General features: G+C 53.7%; 8 protein-coding genes and 1 non-coding gene across 9 annotated transcripts; 7 read left to right on the top strand and 2 right to left on the bottom strand.

Moving 5' to 3' along the window:
* Window positions 1-717: 717 nt before the first annotated feature.
* On the bottom strand, window positions 718-2,098 carry DACRYDRAFT_79132 (NADP-binding protein; the record flags this gene model as incomplete). The annotated part of the gene is made up of 6 exons (XM_040776378.1): window positions 718-875; window positions 935-1,129; window positions 1,178-1,337; window positions 1,387-1,634; window positions 1,689-1,966; window positions 2,011-2,098. 5 exons carry the CDS (start codon window positions 2,096-2,098, stop codon window positions 1,112-1,114), a joined length of 792 nt encoding a protein of 263 aa, XP_040629231.1. The 3' UTR covers window positions 718-875; window positions 935-1,111.
* Window positions 2,099-2,816: 718 nt separating this feature from the next.
* DACRYDRAFT_22013 (GroES-like protein) lies at window positions 2,817-4,251 on the top strand. The gene is made up of 4 exons (XM_040772639.1): window positions 2,817-2,977; window positions 3,024-3,315; window positions 3,364-3,766; window positions 3,816-4,251. Exons 1-4 carry the CDS (start codon window positions 2,836-2,838, stop codon window positions 4,104-4,106), a joined length of 1,128 nt encoding a protein of 375 aa, XP_040629230.1. The 5' UTR covers window positions 2,817-2,835; the 3' UTR covers window positions 4,107-4,251.
* Window positions 4,252-5,120: 869 nt separating this feature from the next.
* Window positions 5,121-6,005, top strand: DACRYDRAFT_43793 (uncharacterized protein; the record flags this gene model as incomplete). Its single annotated transcript, XM_040774544.1, has 4 exons — window positions 5,121-5,315; window positions 5,362-5,595; window positions 5,648-5,794; window positions 5,859-6,005. Coding segments are annotated over 4 exons (723 nt in total), but the record flags the coding sequence as incomplete, so codon positions are not given.
* A 457-nt stretch (window positions 6,006-6,462) lies between these two features.
* On the top strand, window positions 6,463-8,092 carry DACRYDRAFT_79124 (Protoporphyrinogen oxidase; the record flags this gene model as incomplete). The annotated part of the gene is made up of 4 exons (XM_040776377.1): window positions 6,463-6,705; window positions 6,749-7,354; window positions 7,407-7,834; window positions 7,878-8,092. 4 exons carry the CDS (start codon window positions 6,463-6,465, stop codon window positions 8,080-8,082), a joined length of 1,482 nt encoding a protein of 493 aa, XP_040629228.1. The 3' UTR covers window positions 8,083-8,092.
* Window positions 8,093-8,307: 215 nt separating this feature from the next.
* DACRYDRAFT_22010 (uncharacterized protein) lies at window positions 8,308-12,042 on the top strand. Its single transcript, XM_040772638.1, has 15 exons — window positions 8,308-8,430; window positions 8,486-8,520; window positions 8,567-8,603; window positions 8,650-8,694; window positions 8,756-8,835; window positions 8,909-8,987; window positions 9,034-9,174; window positions 9,223-9,314; window positions 9,361-10,077; window positions 10,133-10,170; window positions 10,222-10,238; window positions 10,289-10,417; window positions 10,465-10,673; window positions 10,730-10,945; window positions 11,004-12,042. The coding sequence occupies exons 1-9, from the start codon at window positions 8,330-8,332 to the stop codon at window positions 9,555-9,557; spliced, it is 807 nt and encodes a 268-aa protein (XP_040629227.1). The 5' UTR covers window positions 8,308-8,329; the 3' UTR covers window positions 9,558-10,077; window positions 10,133-10,170; window positions 10,222-10,238; window positions 10,289-10,417; window positions 10,465-10,673; window positions 10,730-10,945; window positions 11,004-12,042.
* A 259-nt stretch (window positions 12,043-12,301) lies between these two features.
* Window positions 12,302-12,373, top strand: DACRYDRAFT_t37. Its single transcript has one exon. It is a non-coding gene; the product is annotated as a tRNA-Glu (tRNA).
* A 265-nt stretch (window positions 12,374-12,638) lies between these two features.
* On the top strand, window positions 12,639-17,225 carry DACRYDRAFT_116045 (condensin complex subunit SMC1; the record flags this gene model as incomplete). The annotated part of the gene is made up of 18 exons (XM_040770124.1): window positions 12,639-12,970; window positions 13,017-13,208; window positions 13,256-13,424; window positions 13,473-13,592; window positions 13,646-13,759; window positions 13,814-13,985; window positions 14,035-14,104; window positions 14,155-14,332; window positions 14,381-14,469; window positions 14,517-14,787; window positions 14,838-15,075; window positions 15,125-15,226; window positions 15,277-15,506; window positions 15,555-15,763; window positions 15,813-16,098; window positions 16,153-16,269; window positions 16,317-16,639; window positions 16,688-17,225. The coding sequence occupies 18 exons, from the start codon at window positions 12,639-12,641 to the stop codon at window positions 17,175-17,177; spliced, it is 3,702 nt and encodes a 1,233-aa protein (XP_040629226.1). The 3' UTR covers window positions 17,178-17,225.
* A 244-nt stretch (window positions 17,226-17,469) lies between these two features.
* Window positions 17,470-18,968, top strand: DACRYDRAFT_66422 (Metallo-hydrolase/oxidoreductase). Its single transcript, XM_040775815.1, has 4 exons — window positions 17,470-17,806; window positions 17,858-17,985; window positions 18,042-18,094; window positions 18,141-18,968. The coding sequence occupies exons 1-4, from the start codon at window positions 17,526-17,528 to the stop codon at window positions 18,891-18,893; spliced, it is 1,215 nt and encodes a 404-aa protein (XP_040629225.1). The 5' UTR covers window positions 17,470-17,525; the 3' UTR covers window positions 18,894-18,968.
* A 246-nt stretch (window positions 18,969-19,214) lies between these two features.
* On the bottom strand, window positions 19,215-20,980 carry DACRYDRAFT_51785 (general substrate transporter; the record flags this gene model as incomplete). Its single annotated transcript, XM_040775058.1, has 6 exons — window positions 19,215-19,999; window positions 20,046-20,439; window positions 20,490-20,609; window positions 20,655-20,776; window positions 20,826-20,856; window positions 20,909-20,980. 6 exons carry the CDS (start codon window positions 20,978-20,980, stop codon window positions 19,215-19,217), a joined length of 1,524 nt encoding a protein of 507 aa, XP_040629224.1.
* Between the last annotated feature and the right edge of the window lie 1,939 nt (window positions 20,981-22,919).

Raw genomic sequence — 22,919 nt, 5'->3', positions numbered from 1 at the left:
GAAACCGAACCGGCAAAATACGCCAGAGCCTGGCGAGGAAGGGCAGTTCGTGAGGGGTGTCTATCATGGGGCATCCGACTCGCCCCCAAGGTCAAAATCTGATCATCTGAAGGAAGACCATCAACCGGTCCCGAATAGGATCGATTCATGACTTACATCCCACAACGAGAAAGATGGGGACATTGCGAGAAGTAGAATGATCAATGGTACTGGGTAGTACAGGACCAAGGCTGCCTTGACACGAAATCAGTTGAGTCTCGGAACGGAAGCTAACTTCCGGGCAAAACATTAATGTTCAATGATCATAAATGCATTGAGACTGCCAGAACAAACAAACACTCGGCATCCTTGGAATTCAGTCTCTCAGACTCGCAACTGATCATGCTGTTTGCGAGGTATCAAGCGAAGAGTGGTCCAGACTTGCTTCACCGTTGCGGGAATGTCTCGTGACGATTAAACCGGTCGTATCGATGTTCCGTGAATTGCCGCCGCTAGAGGCGGCCTGGGAGAGCTCAAAGAGCGGTTTCAGAACAGCGAGCAGATAAAGAGGTTCAGGACAGACGAATTCGTACGGAGCCTGACCATCCTGGAGAAGCCGATAAGGGCAGAAACGGGGGCGGACATCACGCATGTTATTTCTGCGCATGGCAATGTACAACATTCATCGCTGTCATGCCCTGCAAGGGTGAACAGTCGACCCCTGCCGAGTCCTCCAGTCACAACCATAAGAACCGAACGACGTTCCCACGCATCAGTCAGCTGCATTGGTCTTCCAGGATTGTGCAAGGCAGAATCGTCCCACGCGTGGTATGCATAATCTTCCACCGGATGACACGCCGCGGGGTACTACCGACCTCGCCAAACTTGCGAACCGACTTCCGACATTGGGTAATCCTATCAGTACAGGTGGGTTATGAGACCTCGGGAGACTCACAGCTCATGTCCCACGCGCTGGAGTATTGTACCCACTCGGGTAGGCCCAGAAGAGGACAGATGACAGACGGCGCCGAGATGGGAAACAGGCTTTATTCGTTTAGGCTACACACATCTTCCCGGCCGTCTTCTGGCAAACGTACACATCTTTCCCCGAACTCCGAGCATACGGAGCCCACTAACGGCCCATCCAGCCCTACGAATGACGTGAGCAACTCCCGGCTGCACAAAGTACGATACATACCCCATCGACGACAAGCACCTCCCCGGAGACGTACTGGCTCGCTTCGCTCGCGAGGAACACTGTCGGGCCTGCAAAGTCTGCCGGGGCACCCCAGCGGCCTGCAGGGATGCGCTCCGAGATCTGGCGCAACCGCGTAGGGTCAGCCAGGAGTCGCTCGTTCCTACCCAATATATCGTTAGTCAGGTCACACCGAGAGGAGGAGCGCATACATATCTGTAGCGATGTACCCCGGGGCAATAGCGTTAACCTGCACGTTCTCCTTGCTCCATTCGTTGCTCAGCGCCTTGGTAAGCTGTCCCACTGCGCCCTTGGCAGCAGCGTACGCAGGCACTGTTAGCCCGCCCTGGAAGGTGAGGAGAGAGGCGAAGTTGATTATCTTTCCCCGGCGGAGGGGCACCATGTGTTTCCCTGCTGCTTGACAGAGGAGCCAGACGGACTTGAGGTTCACGTCGATTACCTACCAAGCGTGAGTATAGGAGGGGTACAGAACGGCATGGACAGGCAGACGTACCTCATCCCATTCCTTCTCGGGGAAGTCAACAGCCGGATGTCTCCTCTGTATCCCACCGCAGTTGACAAGCACATGAATCTCCCCTCCCATCATCTCCAACGCACGGTCAAACACCGTCCTGACCTCGTCTAGGTTTGCCAGGTCGCAGGGGACGATCTCTGCTTTTACGCCGAGCAGGCGGAGTGCGTCCCTCGTACTCGTGTTGCTCGTATTACGTTGTATGAGACAGACTGAGGCGCCTGCTTCCCCCAGAGCGATTGCGCATGCTTCGCCGATTCCTGGGCTGTGTGAGCAAGAAAGTGCGGCAAACGAAGGGGCGTACCGCGTGTGCCGCCGCTGATGAGAGCGACTTTTCCCTTGAGAGAGAATAGTTGGCTGACGTGCACTGATGGTGTTGGCTCGCAGGACATGATGGTGGTAAGAATGTACGTTGCTGTTGTCGCTGTTGTCCGTCAATGACGGCGGCGGCGTCGGACGTTCGGCGGTCGGTGGTTCGGCCCGATGTCCGGCGTACTCTCACACCCGGTCGCCGTCCAAAGCGGACGATCAGGAATTCCGGCAGTCCGGACCGGGAGTCGAATAGGTCTCGGGGAGTCGGATGACCCAGAAAGGCAGGAGAGGCCGAGATGAATAAGGTGCTTAGTATCAGAGGAAAGAGAGTTGAGGGGAAGATGTAAGGGAATATCCTTGCATGTTGCCCTCGAGGAAGTGCTCAGTAAGCAGCCAAATTCTCGGTTGCCTTCGTTATAGTATACATGCTGCTTACTCACACATTTAACCTCTCTAATCTTCTGCAATCTCAGCTGGCAAACTCCGAGGAAGAAGGGGATAATTGTTCTTCATGTGCTACTTCTGCCTGTTCTCGACCAGCACTGTGGGTGGCCAAGAATTCTGACAATATTCTGCAATAATCTAATAATACCAAAGCATGCATGTAATTTAAGCATATTTGTTCTGGACATGACTGCACTAGAAAGAGGTAAAGATTGACCGAAGTGCGGACAGTCGGACCGGAACTACATTAGCCCGTCATTTGACCACCAGCCACCATGAGGTAAATTATTATAAATACTCAACACTGCGATTCAGCAATTACTCTACACTTTCATTCTCTTTCATTCCCTCTTCTTTCTACTAGACACGCAACATGACTCCCCCGGAGAAATCCTACACGGCAATGGTCCTCCACGGGCCTGAGGACTTGCGACTAGAGTCCCGAGTGCCGACCCCGCCGGGGGAAGGCGACGTCCAAGTGCAGGTTGTTGCTACCGGGCTCTGTGGGAGTGATCGTACGCTTGCTTTCTCTGCTCTTGACATGTTCTAAGATTCGCACAGTGCACTACTACCAACATGGGAGGAACGGCGATTTCGCCCTCCGCGCACCCCTCGTCCTCGGGCACGAGTCGTCCGGTGTCGTTGTCGCCCTCGGGCCAGGAGTCACTGGGCTCAGAGTCGGTCAACGGGTAGCGATTGAGTGCGGTGTCTACTGTGGCAAGTGCACACTCTGCCTTGGGGGGAGGTATAACCTCTGCCCGAGCATGCAGTTCTGCAGCAGTGCAAAGACCTTTCCTCACCGGGACGGTACGCTCCAGGGGAGGATGAACCATCCTGCTCGCTTGCTGCATCCGTGAGTTCCCCCTTCGCACCAGTACAGTACCAGGCTAACAGTTACCAGCATATCGGACAACACGACTTTTGAACAAGCGGCACTCGCCGAGCCCCTCTCCGTCGTCCTCCACGCTTCGAGGCGAGCCAACTTCCAGCGAGGTCAGAGCGCGCTAGTCCTCGGCGCAGGCGCAGTAGGCCTCCTCGCATGCGCGCTGGCGAAAGCGAACGGTGCATCCCGAGTTCTCGTAGTGGATATCGACCCTTCCCGACTCGAGTTCGCCAAGGAACAGGGGTTTGCTGATGTGACATACACCCTTCAGCGAGGGCGAAGGCCGGCGACTCGCGAGGAAGGGCTGGACAGGGCGAGGGAGACAGCGGGGAAGCTCAAGTCCGGAACGGGCCATTCGGATGGGTTCGACGTAGTGTTCGAGTGCACGGGCGTCGAGCCGTGTATCCAAGCTGGGGTGCATGTGAGTCCCTCCTCCCTTGCATGCAGGGCCGTTCCTCACACACGGGCAGTGCGCGACCACAGGCGGGAAGCTCGTCCTGGTTGGGATGGGTACTCCGGCTGCTCTCTTCCCCCTTTCAGCCTCGGCACTGCGGGAAGTAGACGTGCTCGGCGTGTTCAGGTATCACGATACCTACCCCGAGGCGCTGCGGCTCATCGGCTCGGGCGCGCTGGAGGGTATTGAGAAGATGGTCACGCACCGGTTTGCGCTCGAGGATGCGGGGAAGGCGTTTGAGCTGATTAGCAAAGGCGGGGATGAGCAGTCGGGAATGGTTATAAAGGTTATGGTTGGCAGGGACTAAGAGTGCGGGCGTGCGCCTTCCTATGTCTGGTAACAGTGGAGGCCCTGGTACTCTACGCAGAGAAATTGTTTCTCAGGGTTGGATGCGAATGCAAGTGTCAAGACCAACGCGAATGTAGTTGTACTGTAGACTAGAACGAAGTACCGTCTTATACACTGCGGCTCCTCCGTCCGCAGATCAACATACTCCAGAATCCTGGCCATTTGTAATACAAAGCAGAGAAGGACTGTATCTTGCCTCACGTACAGCCTCTGACGGGTGGGTGTATAGAGCAGTGAACCTCGAAGAAGCAGTGATGCGAGAGGGAGATACGAGCAGGAGAATGGCCGCCGGTTCCTGGGCGCAAGGCAGATAGAGTAGAGGGATACGGATATGGGAAAGGATCTAGGAAACGAAGTTGGTCGATTCGGTTGACATAACATCAACTCTCTCGTGAACATGAGGTAAATAATACGTGCGAAGAGCCGCCGATCTGGGAGTGTAGGGCAACTTTTGCATCGATCGGGAGGACGATTGATATTGATCCGGCTTTGATTTGCAGAAGTTGGCTTGGCGGTACCGTCCATGTGGGTTGTGGTGGGGTGGATGAAGCGGGGAGATGTGGAGAGGAGAACGAGGTGGGGCAGAGTGGAGCGGGGCAAGCAGTCGCAGTGAGATGGATATTACGTTTGGTTGTCTGTAGAAAGATGAATATTGTAAACATTGACAATGAAATGTTACGAATGAGGTAAATGGTAGAATATACATAAATGGCAATACAAACAACATCAGACATACAAATGCTGTTCGGCTCCGAATGCTGTGATCGGGCCTATTGAATCGGGATATGTATTCTATATTTAGACAACCTTCAATGTAATTTTGATACGCTCAGGCGCCTCATTTTCTTCTTCTTAGGTGACCACCATCTCTTCACTTCATTCGCACTATAGGAATATCATGTTCTTCCTTGTTCTCCTCCTCGCACTTACCGCACGTGCACAGTACAGCGCGACCTACTTGCCGTCAAACGCACCTGCCCAGTCTGAACAGGGCCAATCAGGGACGAACGAGTGCGGTACAGGCACAAACCAGACCAGTCAGTGCCAGAACGTGTACATCAACTCTGTCACGGACTTTTGTCTCTGGGCACCTCCGGATCCGACTTTTCAGGGCGTGCCGAGCACCATTGGGGAGACGGAGAGGATCGAGGTCGCTTGGTGTATCCGGGTGCGTCCTAACACAGGGAGGAGTGTGTTTGCTCATCGTCCGATAGAGCGGGTATGGTACCCGCCTGATCCCCAACGGCGCCATCACCGGAGCACACTTCGTGCAGACTCCTGATTATGTCCAGGTCACCGGGGTGGGCGATATGACACAGCTTAATATCCCTGCTGGGGACGAGGGAGGAGAACTCGACCCGCACGGGGCGGACGGGAATGGCAACCCGATTGGAGGACTCGTGTTCGGGTCATCGTTTGGCGCCCTGCAGCAGTATCATGAGTGGACTGTAAGTCCCTCTGAATACGGTTCGGTGGTGAGGAGAGCTGATATGTGAACAGAACTTTATGGACTACCAAAGCTTCTGCTTTAGGGCGTGTAAGGACGCCCCGGAAGCCCCGCTGTTCTGTAACCATGTGTACGATCTGCTCGGTTGTGATTGGAACATGCCTGGGAACTACGACGCCGGCACGTTCGAGAACTGTGTTGTGCGTCCCTCCTTCATCTGCCGCACTTGTCTTCCTTTCCCGAGGAAGTGCTGACTGTGCGTAGGGAGACTCTACCGAGCCCATGGGGATATACGTCAATGGGGGAACGACGAGCACCTTCTCCCAAGGTGATCCTACCACGCCAGACGCGCACCCTGCAGGATCGTCGAGCGACTGCTCGCAACTGCCAACAATCTCTAACGCAGCCGCCCCGCCCGCGACGGGCACGTCAGCTCCCACCCAGTCGAGCGGGAGTAGCGGGAGTACCAGGTCCACCAGTTCGAGTTCGACCACGACGACGGGCAGTGCTAGCGCGAGCCCGGGTGCGAGAGGAGCTGCGGGGAGCGTCATTTATGGCCATGAGGCGCTTTGGCTTGCTGGTGTGGGGGTCGTGGCTGGTGCGGCGCTGTTGTTGTAAGTGCAATTGATGGATTCATTGTCTATATTGGACGGAAGTGTTGTATGGACTATTGTTGCACACGTTGGTATAACATTGTTGTTGTTCCTTTCAAAGTGAAAGTGAAAGTGAAAAGAAAGAGAAAAATGTCAGGGATGTAATGTGTATTATTATCATGTGACGTGTTCCGATGTTCGCCGGCACACGACCTATTTTTCCAACATTTCTCAACAACGCAGACAATGTCCTCGAGCCTTCCTTGACCACTACAATGACAGCAACAAAACATGTCATGGTCATCGGCGGGGGCATCACAGGCCTCTCAGCTGCATTCCACCTATCACGCATCTTGCCAGCAGTACGCATCACCTTGCTCGAAAGCCGGCCTCGGTTAGGAGGATGGATCAAGAGTGACCGTCTGGAGCTAGAGGACGAGAGAGGGGAGCGGGGGTCAGTGGTATTGGAGTCGGGGCCGAGGACGTTGAGGCCTAATAGCGGGGCGCTGCTAGAACTCGTACGTCCATCAACGTGCTCAAGGCGGGACTGACGATGAGCAGGTACATCTGCTCGGACTGAAAGACCAGCTGGTGACAGTGTCCAAGAGCGCACCGGCAGCGAGGAACAGATACATATTTTTTTCCCCGCTCACGCTCCTCCCTTCCTCTCTCCTCGGTGCACTGGCAACACCTTTCAACCCCCTCCTGCGTCCTCTCCTACCCGCGATCCTCGGCGAACCCCTGCGGCGCGCCAACCGGCCCCCAAAGGCAGAGGACGAGTCAGTCAACTCGTTCTTCACCCGTAGGTTCGGTGTGGACTTTGCCCGCCGATTCGGGAGCGCACTCGTTCATGGGATATATGCTGCCGACTCGCGTGAGCTCAGCGTGCGGTCTGCATTCCCGGCTTTGTGGGCTGCGGAGGAGCTCGGGAGGGGGAGTGTCGTGCTCGGGATGCGCGCTGCTGGGAGGGTGCTGGCGGAGGATATGAGTGGGTATGATATGGGAGATGTTGGACAAATGATGCGCAACGTCAGCGTGTACTCGTTTAAGGAGGGCATGGAGACGCTGCCTCGGGCGATGGAGGCTGAGCTGGCGACGAGGGCGAATGTGAGGATCATTAAGGGCACTGGAGTCGTCTCTGTGTACGCTGAGGAAGAGGATTTCAAAGTACGTCTCTTCAAGCTTTGATAATATGGTAAACGGCGCTGATCTTTGCCAGGTAAGAGCAAGCAGAGAACTACCCGAAGACTGCCCAACACACATCATCAGCGCTCTGCCATTCCAGAGTCTGCCTGAGATCCTCCCAGACCCAGGCTTACACTTCCTCATCCCGCACTCGCACTACTCCAGCGTCCTCCTGCTCAACCTCGTCTTCCCCCGATTTCCCCATCCTGCTGGATTCGGGTATCTTGTCCCTCGCCCGGAGGGAGGATATAGCGAGGTGACGGAGGACAACCCGGGGATCTTGGGGACGGTGTTTGACAGCGTTGCTCTTGGAGAGCAGGACACGCTACCCGGAGCGGTGAAGATGACGATGATGTCCGGGGGCCCGTACAAGCGGAGGTTCGGCGAGCCGTACCTGCCGGAATTCCTCGCTGCTCTCAGGCAGCATCTGGGCATCCCGGTCCCCGACCCGCTCTACCACAGGTGGGTGCTCTCTTGCCTCTGTGAGCCAGACTGACAAGCGTAGGTTCGTCGTGGCCAAGAAGTGTATCCCCACTCCGGGGATGGAGCATTCTGCCCGTGTGGCACAACTACGCCATGCACTGCTCGAAAGGCCGTATGCAGGCAGGCTGGAGATGATCGGTGCTGAAGCTGGCGGGGTGAGTGTGGGGGACTGTGTGCGCCAAGGCAAGGAAGCGGCGTTACGGATAGCACAGAGTGTACGTGGATGAAAAGTATAATAAAATAATCACCTGCAATGAAATAATTTATTTTAAAATCTTATTGTTGAAAATTGGAGTTTGATACTCCAACTTTCAGGTGACCGTGGGAAATAGAGAGGGTATGATGTCAACAGGGACGCAATGTAATTTACAGCGCAACACCGACGCCCTCCACTGTCAACATCTCTTCGACCTCCCACCACCTCTCTCTTCTGTACAATTCACTTCGACCCCTTAGTTGATTCGATTTGTAGATATGCCGGATCAGACACCTATCGACCCCGCCTCTAGGCCGCATAGCACACTCCCCTATCCGCCGATATACAAAGACGCCCAGTTTGTGGCTCTCTCCGACTGGTGCGTCGCATATTCTGGCTCATGCTGCATCCTGTTTACTGAGGTTTGAATGAAGGGATGGGACTATCACTATGACAGACTCGAATGATTGTGTGTTTGTTCTCTCTGGAGTGTGTAGGCGCTGACAGGGGGCTAGTCTTGACGGACAATCTCGGGTTTGGGTTGGAGAAGAGGTATGCCCTCCATGCTCTTCTTATACGCCTGCTGACGCGTGTAAAGGAGGGCGCTCAATATCGAAGTCCTCGCGGGGAAGATCACTTTCCGGTGCGCCCGTCCTCCTCCACCGCGTTTACGACTGATGTGGTTCTGCGGCTCACCTGGGTAGAGACGCATTCCGCGAGATGCTCCAGAGTGTAGCTGCGAATGGAGTGCCATTCAACGAATGTGTCGAGCTGCTCAAGAAGAGTGCGTCTTTCCCTTGCCCAAGGTGCTGAGGCGCCCTTCCCGGATCATCGCTGACAGTTTACTGCGTGGGTAGACATCAAGCTCGACCCGGGGTTCAAGGACTTTTACAGATGGTGCAAGGCCCATGCCGTCCCGGTCGTGATCGTTTCCAGGTCTGTGTATCCCATCCTGATGTGAGCAATCTGACGCCCATGGCAGCGGGATGGAGCCTACGCTGCGGGGCGTGCTCTCCACGCTTTTGGGGGACGACGAGGCCTCGGAGATTGACGTGATCTGTAATTCTGTGGTCGTGGAGGATGGCGGGAAGAAGTGGGATATTCAGTACCGACACCCGGACAGGTGGGCTTGCACGCTATCCTGATGAGAAGGGCTGACGACGTCGGACAGTGGGTTCGGACACGACAAGTCGTGGGCGATCCTCCCTTACCGGGAGCTGGCGCATCGCCCTACGCTTTTCTTCTTCGGTGATGGTGTCTCCGGCAAGTAAACTACCCTGGGGAAAGGCTAGAGCTGAATGTGCTCCAGATCTGTCTGCGGCAAAGCACGCCGACCTGCTATTCGTCAAGATCAAGGATAACGGGGAAAACGACCTAGCGAGCTACTGCCGGACGCATGACATCCCGCACATCGAGTTCAAGTCTTTCCACGACGCGCAGGCGATCGTCGCGGACGTTGTCGAGCATAGGCGGACGGTGCAGGAGGTGCTGCAAGAAGGGAAATGAAGCATGAAATAGATTCGTACAGGTGATGCGAGGCTCGCGTCCTCCTTCCAATTAGATGCGATAGAATACATATAAACCGACAGAGGTAATGTCCTTGGTTGGAATGAGACTGAGGATCAAAGATCAGGCAGTTCCCGCTGAACAAGACGCATCCACGTGTTGTCCTTCCACTCTTCGTGGACAGCTGCGATCCGGTCGAACACCGCTTCCTCCGTCATGCCGTACTGCGCGTACCTACCAGCATCGTCAACCAGTTCCTTACCTTTCCCCTTCCCACGCGTCCCGTCTTCCCCGCGTAAAACCTGCATAAGCTCGTCGTGATCGGGGAAATACAGGCGTCCCTCCATCACCCCCAACACTGCTAGCGCTGCGCGGAAGAGGAATGAGTCCCCTTCGAGGAGCACCAGATCCCATATTCGTGCACAAGTGTCGAATGGTAGGTGGGGGACGAAGACGGGCATGATCCAGTCTGGCAGATATCGCGTGGGCGGGATGTGATGTCGCTGGAAGTTGTAGTACACTGGACGGGGGGAGATAAAGTTATCACGATGTTGGGAGTTGGGCGGGGAACGAACCTTTGGGCATAACATCCGCCAGCAATGTGTCGAATATTCTGACCCAAACTCTCAGCCGGAGAGCGCCTAAGGCTCGGGGAAATGCTTACCGATAGTATCCTTCCATCTGGTCCGAAATTAGCTACGTGGCTTCAGTGATGGCATGCATAGACTCACGTCGTCGTTCTGCCCTGTATAGAAAGATCGTAGGCAATGGCGATCGAGCAGATTCCGGAAGCAGAAGAACGCTTGCTCCACCGGCATGTTGATGAGGAACATGCCCGCTACGTGCGAAGCCCCTCGCACCTGAGCCATTTTAGTCAGAGAAGCGCTAGCGATGACCGTCTTCTTACATATGACAACCCCTCTTCACTCCTGGCAACGGTCCATGCGCACAACATGTCTCGTAGATCCTGATGCAGAGGCCCGTGTACTGCGTCGAAAATTCGCAGAGAAGGCATGGTCTCCGCGATGTCATCTTCGATGAGCTCCAACGTTTGTCGCGGAAATTTGCCAGCGGTGACAGCTCTTCGCGCTCGGGAGATGTATGGCCGCCAGGAATCTGGGCGCGATTCAGCATATATCTCGGATATCCGACATGGCAACCCCTGCGCTTACCTTTACTCAGAGCTAATGGATTACCAACTGTGGCTGCCCATACACGTCCTCGCAGTTTCGGAGGAACACCGGTCCACCACAACTTTCGCAGCTTCTTGTCCTTTGCCGCGGCGGTAATGTCCGGCATGATCTCCCTCTCCCAGATTTCCAGCATCTGAGCCATGTGATGCTCCTTCTCCACAGCCAGCAACTCGGCCTCATGTTTTCGCTTTTGCTCTAAACGATATGGTGATATTTAGGAAGAAAGATCTTCAACAAGCGGCCAATCACGTACCTGCAGCTCTCGCATGTGCCATCATCGTCTGCCAGTCTTTCAAATGCCTCCTGTCCTCCGACTTTGGCTTGGGCGGGAGATATACAGGCCGCGTTTGACTGATCACGGTCTCTAATACTGATGGTCCTCGGTGGCGAGTGTGTCGTGGTGGTGGGGGTGCGATATGTTGTGGTTCGTCGTGAGAAGGAACGCCGTTCTGCAGCCTGGGGCTTTCCGCACTTCCAACTTCGTGGCTTGATCGAGCTGATCCTGGTGCGGACGAACTCGTAGTGGACGCAGGTGTAGAGAGGAAAGAAGCAGTCGTGGAAGTGACTACTGTAGTGGCAGTTGTTGGGGTTGTCGTAGCTGACACTTCTCGGCGCGGCTCTCCAGGACCAGGTTCGAGGGAGATGTCGACAAACTCTGTAGCGAGCTCGGGCGTCTGTGATATCACCCGATTCACAGGAGGGTCTTCGTGTACAGGGGTTTCCATAGTTGCAAGCATTTCTGGCGAGGTAATGTCTGGCGTGTGGGGGGTGCCGCCGTTCATGTCGAGCGTGATGACCTGCTTGCCATCTGGTGAACGTCCGTCCACCTCGGAGATCCCATCAAAAGCGAACGACCCCGTTGGCGTCTGGTCTCCTGGAGAGTCCCCCACAACTTCTCGGAATGCAGTTCTGGACGGAGTCGGTAAATGCTCCTCCTCTACCTCATCTTCTAATGCCGCCTCAGCCTGCTCCTGCTCCGCCATCTCTCGGAAAGATATTGAAGGTGCAATATCGAGTTTCTCCAAACCATCATCATCTCCCAAAGAAAATGCGTCGTCCAAGTCGTCCAAGTCCAGACTAGATGTTCTCACAGTTTGGACAGGTATCGTCGTATCCTGTGCATCTCCATCCTTCACTTCTTCAGACTTGTGCCTCGCATGACCGTTCGGATACGCGTCTGTTCCATTCGCATGACCGTTCGTCGCCTTATGAGCCTCTTGGCTCATCTTTATCCACGGTGCCCGTTGTGCACCCAGTAGATGGAGAGAGTTGAGCTGTCAGAGAGTGGTAAAATATATGCGGGGTTGCTGTATTCTTAGGTACACAGGGCGTCGCCATGCATTGCATGGTCGAGATGTGCCGCGCATCACTGAAACGCCACTCGCTGGGCCCTTGCGGTGGGCGTTACGATACACACTTAGTGATCTGAACTAGTCATTAGGTTTCATATTGTAATAAATTAGTATTGTCTGCGAATGTATTGACTATTTGCAAGCTGGATGAGAAAATATAACGTATATCAATATGCAAAAGAGGAGCCCCCCCATGGCATCCGAGATGGTGTAATGGCTAACATTAGTGCCTCTCACGCACTGGCTCGGGGTTCGATTCCCCGTCTCGGAATGCGCATTACATTTTGCTTTCGCAGTCCTGAACATATTCCCAAGTCCTTTTCCAAATTCGTGTGTTTATTATGTTAGCCCGTCTTCTCACTGACCTTTGTTGTAGACCCAATAACCAGTACATTTGATTCTTTATACACGACTCTTGTGTTTATTGTCATCCAACAGTCACCTTCGTTGCAGCGGAAGCAGACGCGTCTTACCAGCGCGCGTCTCCCATTACGACCGATAGTGCCCTGCCTTATTTATTACCGCCATCTGGCAAGATGCTGCAGCAGATCGAGGTCTTCAACTTCAAGTCCTACCGAAGACATCAAGTCATCGGACCGTTCAAGACGTTCACATGTGTTATCGGACCTAATGGTGCGGGCAAGTCCAACCTCATGGACGCGATCTCGTTCGTCCTTGGTGTCAAGAGTTCCCATCTGCGGAGTGGACAACTGAAAGATCTCATCTATCGCGGTCGCAAGCTAGGAAGAGAGGATGGTGCAGAAGAGGCGGAGGATGTTGAAGAGTCGGGTGATGGTGACGGTGACAAGGCTTGGGTAGCTGCTGTGTACGAGGACGAGAACGGGAAGGCGTACCGGTTCCAACGAAAGTGAGTTGCATGAGTCTGTCTTCTATCTTTGTTGACTTGATCCCAGCATCTCCCTAACTGGAGCTTCTGAGTATCGTATCAACAACAAGGTTGTTACTTACCATGCATACAACTCCGTTCTCGAGCAACAACAAATCCTTGTCAAGGCGCGCAACTTCCTGGTTTTCCAGGGTGATGTCGAGGCCGTTGCAAGCCAGAGCTCCAAGGATCTGTCGCGTCTCATAGACCAGATTTCTGGGTATGCGCATACATGCACCACAATACCTCGCGCTGACTGAAGTGCAGATCGCTTGAGCTTTCACCTGAATACGAGAGGGCAAAGGCTGCCCAGGAGCGCGCCACTGAGAACGCAACCTTCAACTACACCAAACGTCGTGGTATCGCGACTGATATCAAGCAGTACAGAGAGCAGAAGACGGAGGCCGAGAAGTTTGAGCGACTTGTTTCCGAGAAGGTGAGTTATGCCGAAATCGTGCTGCTGTTGGGTCTCACACACGGCGAGGATGCGCTCATTGTGAACCGACTGTTGTTGAAACTATATCATATCCAAGGCACCATTGAAAACAACACGGAACAGATCAAGGCGAAAAACCAGGAGCTTGCTGCTATGCGAGCCGAGCAGGTATGTAGCACCGCCTACAACTTCATATATGCCGCTTAAGACAGTTTTTCTAGACGAAGCTAGATGCTGCTCATGACAAGGCACGAAAGCAGCAAGCAGAGCAGCACAAGGCCACTATGCAGGCAGATAAACAGATCAAAAAAGCGGAGAAGTCTTTAGAAGAGAAAGTACGGCTCATTCGTTCTATCTCCCTCATTCACTCAATATTCCATCCATCGTAGCGGCCACGGGTTGTGGAGCTCAATGCTCAGATTGAACACGCACAATCCAAGGCTCGGAAGGCACTAGCACTGGCTGAGCCAACGCGCCGTGATATCGGGAAAGGAGAAGAGGCCGTTGAGAAGCTGACTACTGATTTGACCGCTGTTCAAAAAGCGGCTAAGCAGGCGGCTGGTAAGTTGATGATCGTGTGTACATTTACTCAGCTCACGGACACGTCTAGACGCTGCTCGAGCGGCTGCACAGAAGGGGCTATCGTTTGACGAGCACAGTCTTGATGAATATCACAAGCTGTTCGCGTAGCTTATACCTAGTCCCCTCAGCCTCTGACAATCATATGTAGCAAAGGACAGGCAGCCACGTTAGCCGTGGCAGAGCGGCAACAACGAGAGACCCTGGCACGAGACGAGAAGACGCACAAGCGCGCCATGGATCGGACTCAAGACAAGTTTGATCAATTGCGCTCCCAGAAGGAGAAGCTCGTATCCGATGGGGCTAGCCAAGCGGAGAAGAAAGACATTGTGAGCCGCGATACTAGCACGGTCTGCTCTGTCTGACCCCATCAATAGGCACAAAAGCGTGTGAAGGAGATCGAAAATCAACTTGCAACGACGAAACGGGAACTGAACAACGCAATCGCAGAGCGTGATCGTATCAAGTACGTTTGACCATCCTTTCCAGGGCCCAGTGCTGATCGTGATGCAGCCGACTGGAACGTGAACTGACAGAGAAAATCCAGGACACGCACGATCGCCTCCTTGAAGCTGGGATGGATCAGCGTGAATCTGAGCGCGAAATGCGGCTTAAGGAGACTCTGGACGAACTACAACGACTCTTCCCTGGAGTGCGTGGCCGCGTTATTAATCTGTGCAAGCCAATCGCGCGCAAGTACGATACCGCCGTTTCCATTGTTCTCGGCAAAGACATCGACTCGATTGTTGTCGATGAGGAGAAACAGGCCATCGAATGCATCGAGGTGAGCGAGCATCGAAATCGTTGTATTTAGCATCTCATAACCCTTTCTAGTACCTTCGCAATCAGAGGAAAGGACAGGCTACATTTCTTCCACTAGATACTCTGCAGACAAAGACCATCCACGAGCGATACCGGAATGTCTCACGAGGAGCACGGTTGGCGTTCGAACTCATTCAGTACGATTCCGCTGTGGAGAAGGCCATGCTGCATGTGTGCAGTAACTCTCTTGTATGCGACACGATGAAGATCGCTCAGGACGTTTGCTACAACAAGGGCTTAGATGTGAAAGGTGAATAGCTCTGTCTTCGATCAAGACTGTTGCTGAATGGTTTCATTAGCTGTGACTCTGGATGGCACGGTCATTCACAAGAGCGGTCTGATCACTGGTGGCAGTTCGCGGCACAGTAAGGAGCGGAAGTGGAGTGATGAAGATACGGCTGGTAAGCAGGGCACCGCGGTACCAAACGCCTGCCATCTCACATCAGTAAAGGTTTGAAGCGTACACTCGACAAGCTCGTTGCTCAGCTTCGGGAGCTCACACAGTCGAAACCTCGCCAGTCCGTAGACGAAGGACTGCAGACTCGCATCGCTAATCTGGGAAGCGATCTAAGCGCTGCGAAAGACGAGTTAAATGCTGCTTCTACTCGTTTGACCGGTATCCAGGAAGAGGCGAAGCACGTCAATAAGGAACTTAAGGCAGTGCAACCCGAACTGGAGAAGGTGATTCCTCCCCTACGACAATATTCCATTTATTGACTACTAAGACAGGCTCGCAAAACTCTTGAAAAAGTGCAGAGCGAGGTTCAGGAGTTAGCTGTTGTTATCGATGCAGCGGAGGACGAAGTCTTCAAGGCGTTCTGCCGGAAGTACAAGATCAAAAGTGTCCGAGAGTACGAAGATCATCAGCTGAAGGTACATCAAGAGGTCGAGGAGGCCAGAATTCGCTTCGAGACACAGATTTCAAGGCTAAAGCATCAGTGCGTCTATCCTTCTTTCGTGCTTAAACTTTTATGAACGCAGTATTAGGTTGGAATTCGAGACCTCTCAGCTCACGAACACCAAGGAACGACTCGGGAGGCTGGAACAGATGGCCTCCGAATCCGAGGCCGCGTTACAGCGACTCCAGCAGCAGAAAGAAGAGGCAGTTGCTGATATCACCGAGGATGAGGAGGCGCTCGCTCAATTGCGTAAGGAGCGAGGCGAGCTGGCCCAGGCGGATGAGCAGGAGGCGAAGAAGGTTTCTGAAGCGAAGCGGGCTGCTGGGAAAGCTGCCGCTGCGCTGGACAAAGCCTTGAAGGAGATTTCTGACATGGTCAGTCCACGTCATCTGGACGTTACTAGGGCTTGACTGACGGTGTATCTGCAGAACACTGAGATAGACAAACTTGCTGCGGAAAGAACGGGCATATATCGCAAATGCCGCATTGACGAGATTAACCTGCCGCTCAAGTCCGGGAGACTGGAGAACGTGCCGATAGAAGAGGTTAGATATCTCTAACGATGCATGCACGTAAACTGACGCGTCTTCAGAACATACGGGACGAGATGGCACTTGATGAAGACGAAGATGCTACGCAACAGCCGCATCAGGTGCAAGATTATGACATCGAGGTTGATTTCACCGATCTAGACGACGACGACCGAGAGAACGACACCCCCGAAGCGCTGAGCGAGATCGATGCTAGCATCGCCAAGATCACCGCCGAGATCGAGAAGATGGCACCGAATATGAAAGCCATGGACCGGCTGGAAGACGTGGAGACTAAATTGCAGGATGCGGAGAAGGAGGCTGACAAGGCGCGGAAGGACTCGAAGACTGCGCGTGAGGACTTTAATGATGTCAAGAAGCGGAGGTACGCCGACTGTGACTATGAGCCGTGCACCATTCTGACACAGGCTAGATGCGACCTGTTCAACAAAGCATATAACCATATATCGGACGTGATCGACAAGGTGTATAAGGACCTGACCAAGGGCCGTGTAGCACCAGAAGGCGGGTTCGCGTACCTCTCCCTGGAGGACAGCGAGGAGCCCTACCTTGCCGGAGTGAAGTATCATGCAATGCCCCCTATGAAACGGTTCCGTGATATGGAGCTGCTTTCGGGAGGGGAGAAGACGGTCGCCGCACTCGCCTTGCTGTTCGCGATCCACAGTTATCAGCCTTCGCCATTCTTCGTACTGGACGAAGTGGACGCTGCGCTAGACAATACGAACGTGGCGAAGATTGCGACGTATCTACGGGAACATGCGGGTGAGGGATTCCAGTTCATCGTGATCTCATTGAAGAACTCGCTGTACGAGAGAGGGAATTCGCTGGTTGGGATCTACAGGGATCAAGAGGTGAATAGCTCGAGGACGCTTACGCTGGATTTGACGCAGTATGAGGGATGAGATGTATGGTTGTAGGCAAGTGTTGTATTCTAATGTAACGTAATGATGATAACCATGGTCAACTCACGTGGGTCATATCATGGGCGTTGTCGGGGTTATCAATCCACGCTGTCCACAACGTCCACGATGTAAATACCGTCGTTGACTCCGCTCTTGTTGTCGTTGACGCGTCCCTCGGCATGTCAGTCCAACGGCCGCCGGTGAGCTGACGTCGTCCATTGCGCCGATCCCTGCGTCGAACGAGGCTGGCTTTGATCAGGGACAGATGGTATAAGTGCATACATCGACTCGTCGCTGGCAACCGTCCCTTCCTCTTTCTCTCTGTACTTTCACTGTAGTCTGTTCATCATGGTCATCCCCCTCTCATCCCTCATCGTCACCGTCCCCCTCTCCTCCCCCTCCCCCAGCCCTGCAAGTCAACCAGCCCACCACCTCCCCACAGGAGGGTTCCACAACCCATGGCCATCCTTCCGCCCCCAAGCACAAGGTCTCCGTTTCCTAGCCATCGTAGGGCTCATACGCGAGATGTGGAAGAACAAAGTGCCTCCTAACATCTCTGTGTTGTTGCCCGTTGTGAAGCCTAATTGGGGAGAGGGACAGGCGGAGAAGACGAAGGCTACTTGGCTTGGGTGCGCCTTCCCCTCCTTATATCTGCATATGAACTAAATGGACACGCACAGACACGCGTGCTTCTTGGTCGAGCTGCCTACCCCGAAAGGCGCTGCAAGAGGAGCGAGGATCCTCTTCGACCCGGTGTTCTCGCATCGCTGTTCGCCGGTACAGTGGATCGGTCCTGCGAGGTATACGCGTGCGTCCCATCGTATGCTACATATATGCGCATAACATTGACACGTCGCACTCCAGCTCCCCCGTGTAAGATAGAAGACATCCCCCAAGTGGACGCTGTGGTCATCTCCGTACGTCCTCCCTTTCCCCTTCCCGAAAGAAGCTAACACGCACCAGCACAACCACTACGACCACATGGACACTCACACCCTCCAGACCCTGCGTCAACAGAAAGGCGGGCCACCGCATATATTCGCTCCCCTGGCAAACGACGCGTATTTTCAGAGTCTTGCGGTTCCGGGAGAGGACTGGACCTGCATGGACTGGTGGGAGCAGCGCGAGTGTACCGTGCTCCTCCCCTCCCAGGCTGAAGAAGGAGAGGGTGCGGGAGGAGTGGTCAAAGGCGTAGAAGAGAGGTTCAGGCTGACCTGCACGCCCTGTCAGCATTTCACGGGCCGCTCTCTCTCTGATAGGTTCAAGACGCTCTGGGCCTCTTGGGCACTGGAGTCCATCCCCTCCTCACAAGATGCCGCCCACGCCGCCCCCGCCCCGGTCAAGATCTGGTTCGCTGGAGATACGGGGTACCGGGCCGTCCCCGACGGGATGGACGAGACGAAGATGCCTGTGTGCCCCGTGTTCAAAGACATCGGCGCCCGGTTTGGGGGTTTCGACCTTGCGCTTATCCCCATAGGCGCATACTTGCCAAGGCAGATGATGTCCCCCGTACACTGTGCGCCGCAGGACAGCGCCCTCCTCTTCCGGGACGTGCAGGCCCGGAGGGGGGTGGGCATGCATTGGGGCACGTGGATGCTCACTACGGAGAAGGTGATGGACCCCCCGCAGAGGCTGAAGGAGGAGTGTGAAAAGGTGGGAATCGGGAGCGGGAGGTTTACGGCTTGTGAGAGTATTGGCGAGACGGTGTTGGTTTGATTGACCACTTACTATGTGTCTGCCTCCTGTGAGTGTGTTCCGGAATGTTGATGTTCGCGGGTAGGTTACTATACGGGGTTCTGATAATGCACAAGTTGTACTACACTGCCCTGCGTTGCCTTGGTGCGGATCACCGACTGATAAAGCAAGTGCCGAATACAGCTGAATGTACTTCTGAGCTCGCAACATGTGCCTCTTCCTGAACGTGAGTTAATAATCATTCCCTATCTGGTGTGTACAATAGCAATAGGTGTGCGGTTGTAGCAGGCCGTAAGGTGTATAGCATCAGCATCAGTATCAGCGGCACTGAGCAAGCAATACTCAAGCCTGACGCTCGATATGCTCCGGCTCCCCCTTCTCCATATCATCCGGTGTGCTCGTCCCATGCCCCTCAACCTTAGCAAGCTCAGCGTTCACGTCCGCGATCTCCTGCTGGGCCGGGTCGAACCCGAGCCTATTACCAGCAACCTCCGCCTTCTCTCCATCGAAGATCACTGCGAGCTCCTCGAGCGTATGCCCCTTGGTCTCCTTGAAAAAGAACACCATTATGAGCACTTCGCATGGGAGCCACGCGACGTAGACGAGGTAGAACTTCCAGCCTAGGTTCGCCATCCCGATGGGGTTGATGTAGCTGTTGAAGAAGAGAGCGAGGTTGACGGTCAGGTTAGAGACTGCCAGGCCCTTGGCACGGATATTGTACGGCATTATCTCTGTTGGGTACAGGGTGGTGAGACCCTGCCAGCCACAGGAGTAGAACGCCGAGTAGAAGAAGATAAACGAGATCGCCGCCAGGCCAATAGGACGCGAAGGGTTGTTGTTGTACGCCGCTGTCAGGCCAGTGAGGGCCGAGAAACAGATCATCATGCCCGATGTCCCGGTGATGAACTGTACTCGGCGGGGAACGTGATCTGTCAGGAAGGCGCCAACGCAGGCTAGCACCCAGGCTTGGATCTCTTTCCCACCGTTGAGCCGGAGCTGGAACTGAGCGTCGGTAATCCCTATTTGCTTCAGGATTTGCGTGAGGTAGTAGCCTGTCAGACCGTTCCCGCTCCATTGGGAGAAAATACCGACGCAGATAGCGAGGAACATGCGGTACCTGTTTCCGGCTGTAGAGGGTCAGCGTGACTCGCTAAAGGAAGGGGGAAAGCTTACGCGTAGCGATGAGCTCGAGCCAGGAGACCTTCTCGTTCTGTCGCTCAAACTTGATCGCTTCCTCAATTTCGTTCATCTCGAGCTCGACGAGTGGAGCGTGGATGTCCCCGTTCCCGTGCAGGCGACCTAGGATAGCCCGGGCCTGATCGGACTTGCCCTTGTCGACCAGCCAGCGAGGTGACTCGGGCATGAAAGGCAGGAAACATAGAAGGATGACGGATGGCACGGCCTGCAGAGCAGATGGGATGCGCCATGCTGCTGCACCGGGAATCTGGAAGGTGCCGTAGGTGATCCAAGCGGCCAGGATACCGCCAAGAGGCCACTGGGTGTTGTACAGCGAAGTGATGGTACCACGGAACCGAGGATGGGCAAGCTCAGCTACTAGAATGGGTGCCTGGTCACATCGTCAGCCCTGTCACGCATAGTGGAGTTCAAGGGACTTACAGCATTGCTGGAAATGGAGAGACCGAAGCCAATGATGAAACGGGCACCGATAAACATGCTAGTGTTCGCGGCAGCGGCCTGCAGAATAACTCCGACGAGGATGATGACAGAGCCGATAGCCTGTTTCTCGTTAGCATTTGGGGGCAACGCGATGACTCAACTTACAATACCAAGGCGGCGACCAAGTAAGTCGGTGCAATAAGGTGCAATAACGACACCGCAGGTACCACCGGCGTTGAAAATGGCATTGAGCAGACCGAGAGCCGCTGAGGTGGGGTGGTTGAATGCTGCAGGTAACGTTGAGGTTTTGCAACAGCGCAATTGACTGTGACTTACAGTCGTTCCATTGGGTCAAAGATTGCATTCCCTATGACAATGTGTTGAGCGCTGTAGTGGAATAGTAGCCAAGAAAATCTTACAGTCATCATGGATCCGTCATAGCCATTGACCATCGAATTGATGATGGCAATGCTGGATAAGAACCAAAGCATCACAACACCTTTGTCTTGCCCCATTTTTGCTAGGTGGGATCGTGATGGAAGCGAAGCAGGTAGCTTAGAAGGCGAACGAACCACGTCGATAAGACAAGAGGTGCCTGGGCTTATATAGCCTCACGGAAGCCGTCCTCACAGAAGCACCATGTTATCAGTGACATCTTCCCACACAGAGCGCTCCTGGCTGCTGAATGGGGCCCCGTGGGTAGACTTCTCCGCAATGTGGAGGTACTGTGGAGAGCCCCAGATTTCAGTCGTGCATGATCTCTTCAGAAGGAGTAAGTGAGACCGAATACAATGATATAAATAGGAGGGCGCCGTGGGTATTACCTATCAGCAAGCCCGAATCCAAATGACGAACGATAGTAAGGGATGAACCGGGATATGTTTTCCCCTTTGGTCTCCGGACAGACCGCCAAATGCGGTAAACCCCCTGAGGGCTAGCATATGAAAGCTAGAAATTTGTTAGTCCAATTCAATATGATCAGACCGCCACACGCCGCCGCCGTTCGGCAACGGCGAATCTTCCTTTCAACAGTCACTGTGCCGGAGTCAACATAAATATCAGAAATTGGTGGCACTCAGGGTCAATGCCAAGCCAGAATTTTTTTTTTTGTTCATGTCAGAGTACAGCCACTACAAATTGGTTGCTTTGGTGGTCAACATTGTTGGTTACTCTTGTGGACTACTCTTTGTCTTGTGTTTGACAAACCTGTTTGTCTAAATAGGGCTGTTGACAGGATGCAACCAGCTTCTCAGCCTATTTGATATCTGACCCATCAAACAATGCCAACCTGTCAAATTCTTGCATGCTGTCATTGCTTTTCTCTGATGCCTGCTAACAGCCACTCCTCTATGGACTGTCTAAACGGACAGCCCCAATTCAGGGCCCTGGTCTTGTCAGAAGCACCTGTAGACCCAACTGGTATTTTTTATGAATTCTTGCTCTCTTCAAACCCAGATTACCTCTGGCTTCTCCTTGTCCTTGAATAACTGGTGCTGCACCTGGTTCAGCACTGGCGACACCTCCTTCAGCCTCTTCACACAGGGACAATCTGCATTTCCACGGACATGATCACATTACTCAATCAAGTGCAAGAACTCTCTGTCCAACATCTGTTGGAGGACTGCTACATGGGCCAACATTGTTAAGACCAGTGCCTTCAAGGAGCAGGCACCTTATGACCATGACTGGCACTATGTCTGCACTGGTGGGTGTTTACAAAATGGGTTGGGTACTTTTGTAAGCTAATTTGCAATCCAGCTGCCATTGCAAGGCACATCTACCTATGCAAGCACATTGGTATTGGTGCCCTCACTAAGCTCCACAGTGGGCATACAACCCTGGCAGCCACCCATCACACCACACTGATGCATCTGCTTCTATCCAGCAGATGATCTGCCAATCCCTTGAGCAGAGTTATAGAGTGGTGAATGCTGCCAGACAGGATCACATTACTCCAATCAACATCAACGATGGTGGGCAGCAGTGGAGCTGCTGCTGCAGAAGGAGGAGGAGGCATTGTGGGATGTGCCACATGCAATTGCATTACTCCAATCAACATCAACATTCATCAGAGTGGTGAAGTGTGAGTAGACAGCAATTGCATGCCAATTGGCTGTTGGATTACATAGACATGATTTTTTATTATTATCTAATTGAATTGGAAGGACAACCAAGGACTAGGATAGTAGTAGCTGTCAGGGCACCAGCTCATTGCTTGGTCAAGAGACATGACTAAGCCTTTATGACATGGAAGTAGCTGGTATACCTTGGCATGTGCTGGAACCTGCTGGAAGGATTGGATGGTCAGGTGACCTGCTGTGCATGGCTGTGCATGACCTCATATGACCTGATCACCTGACTAGGCTGAGTAAGCAAGATGTTCTAGCAGGTTCCACCACAGAGGTATAAATATAAGGCCTACTCTGACCT

Source organism: Dacryopinax primogenitus, assembly GCF_000292625.1.
Source record: "Dacryopinax primogenitus strain DJM-731 SS1 chromosome Unknown DACRYscaffold_8, whole genome shotgun sequence".
Classification (NCBI taxonomy): domain Eukaryota; kingdom Fungi; phylum Basidiomycota; class Dacrymycetes; order Dacrymycetales; family Dacrymycetaceae; genus Dacryopinax; species Dacryopinax primogenitus.
The sequence above is the reverse complement of the archived record's forward strand: the minus strand, read 5'-3'. Positions and strand labels throughout refer to the sequence as shown.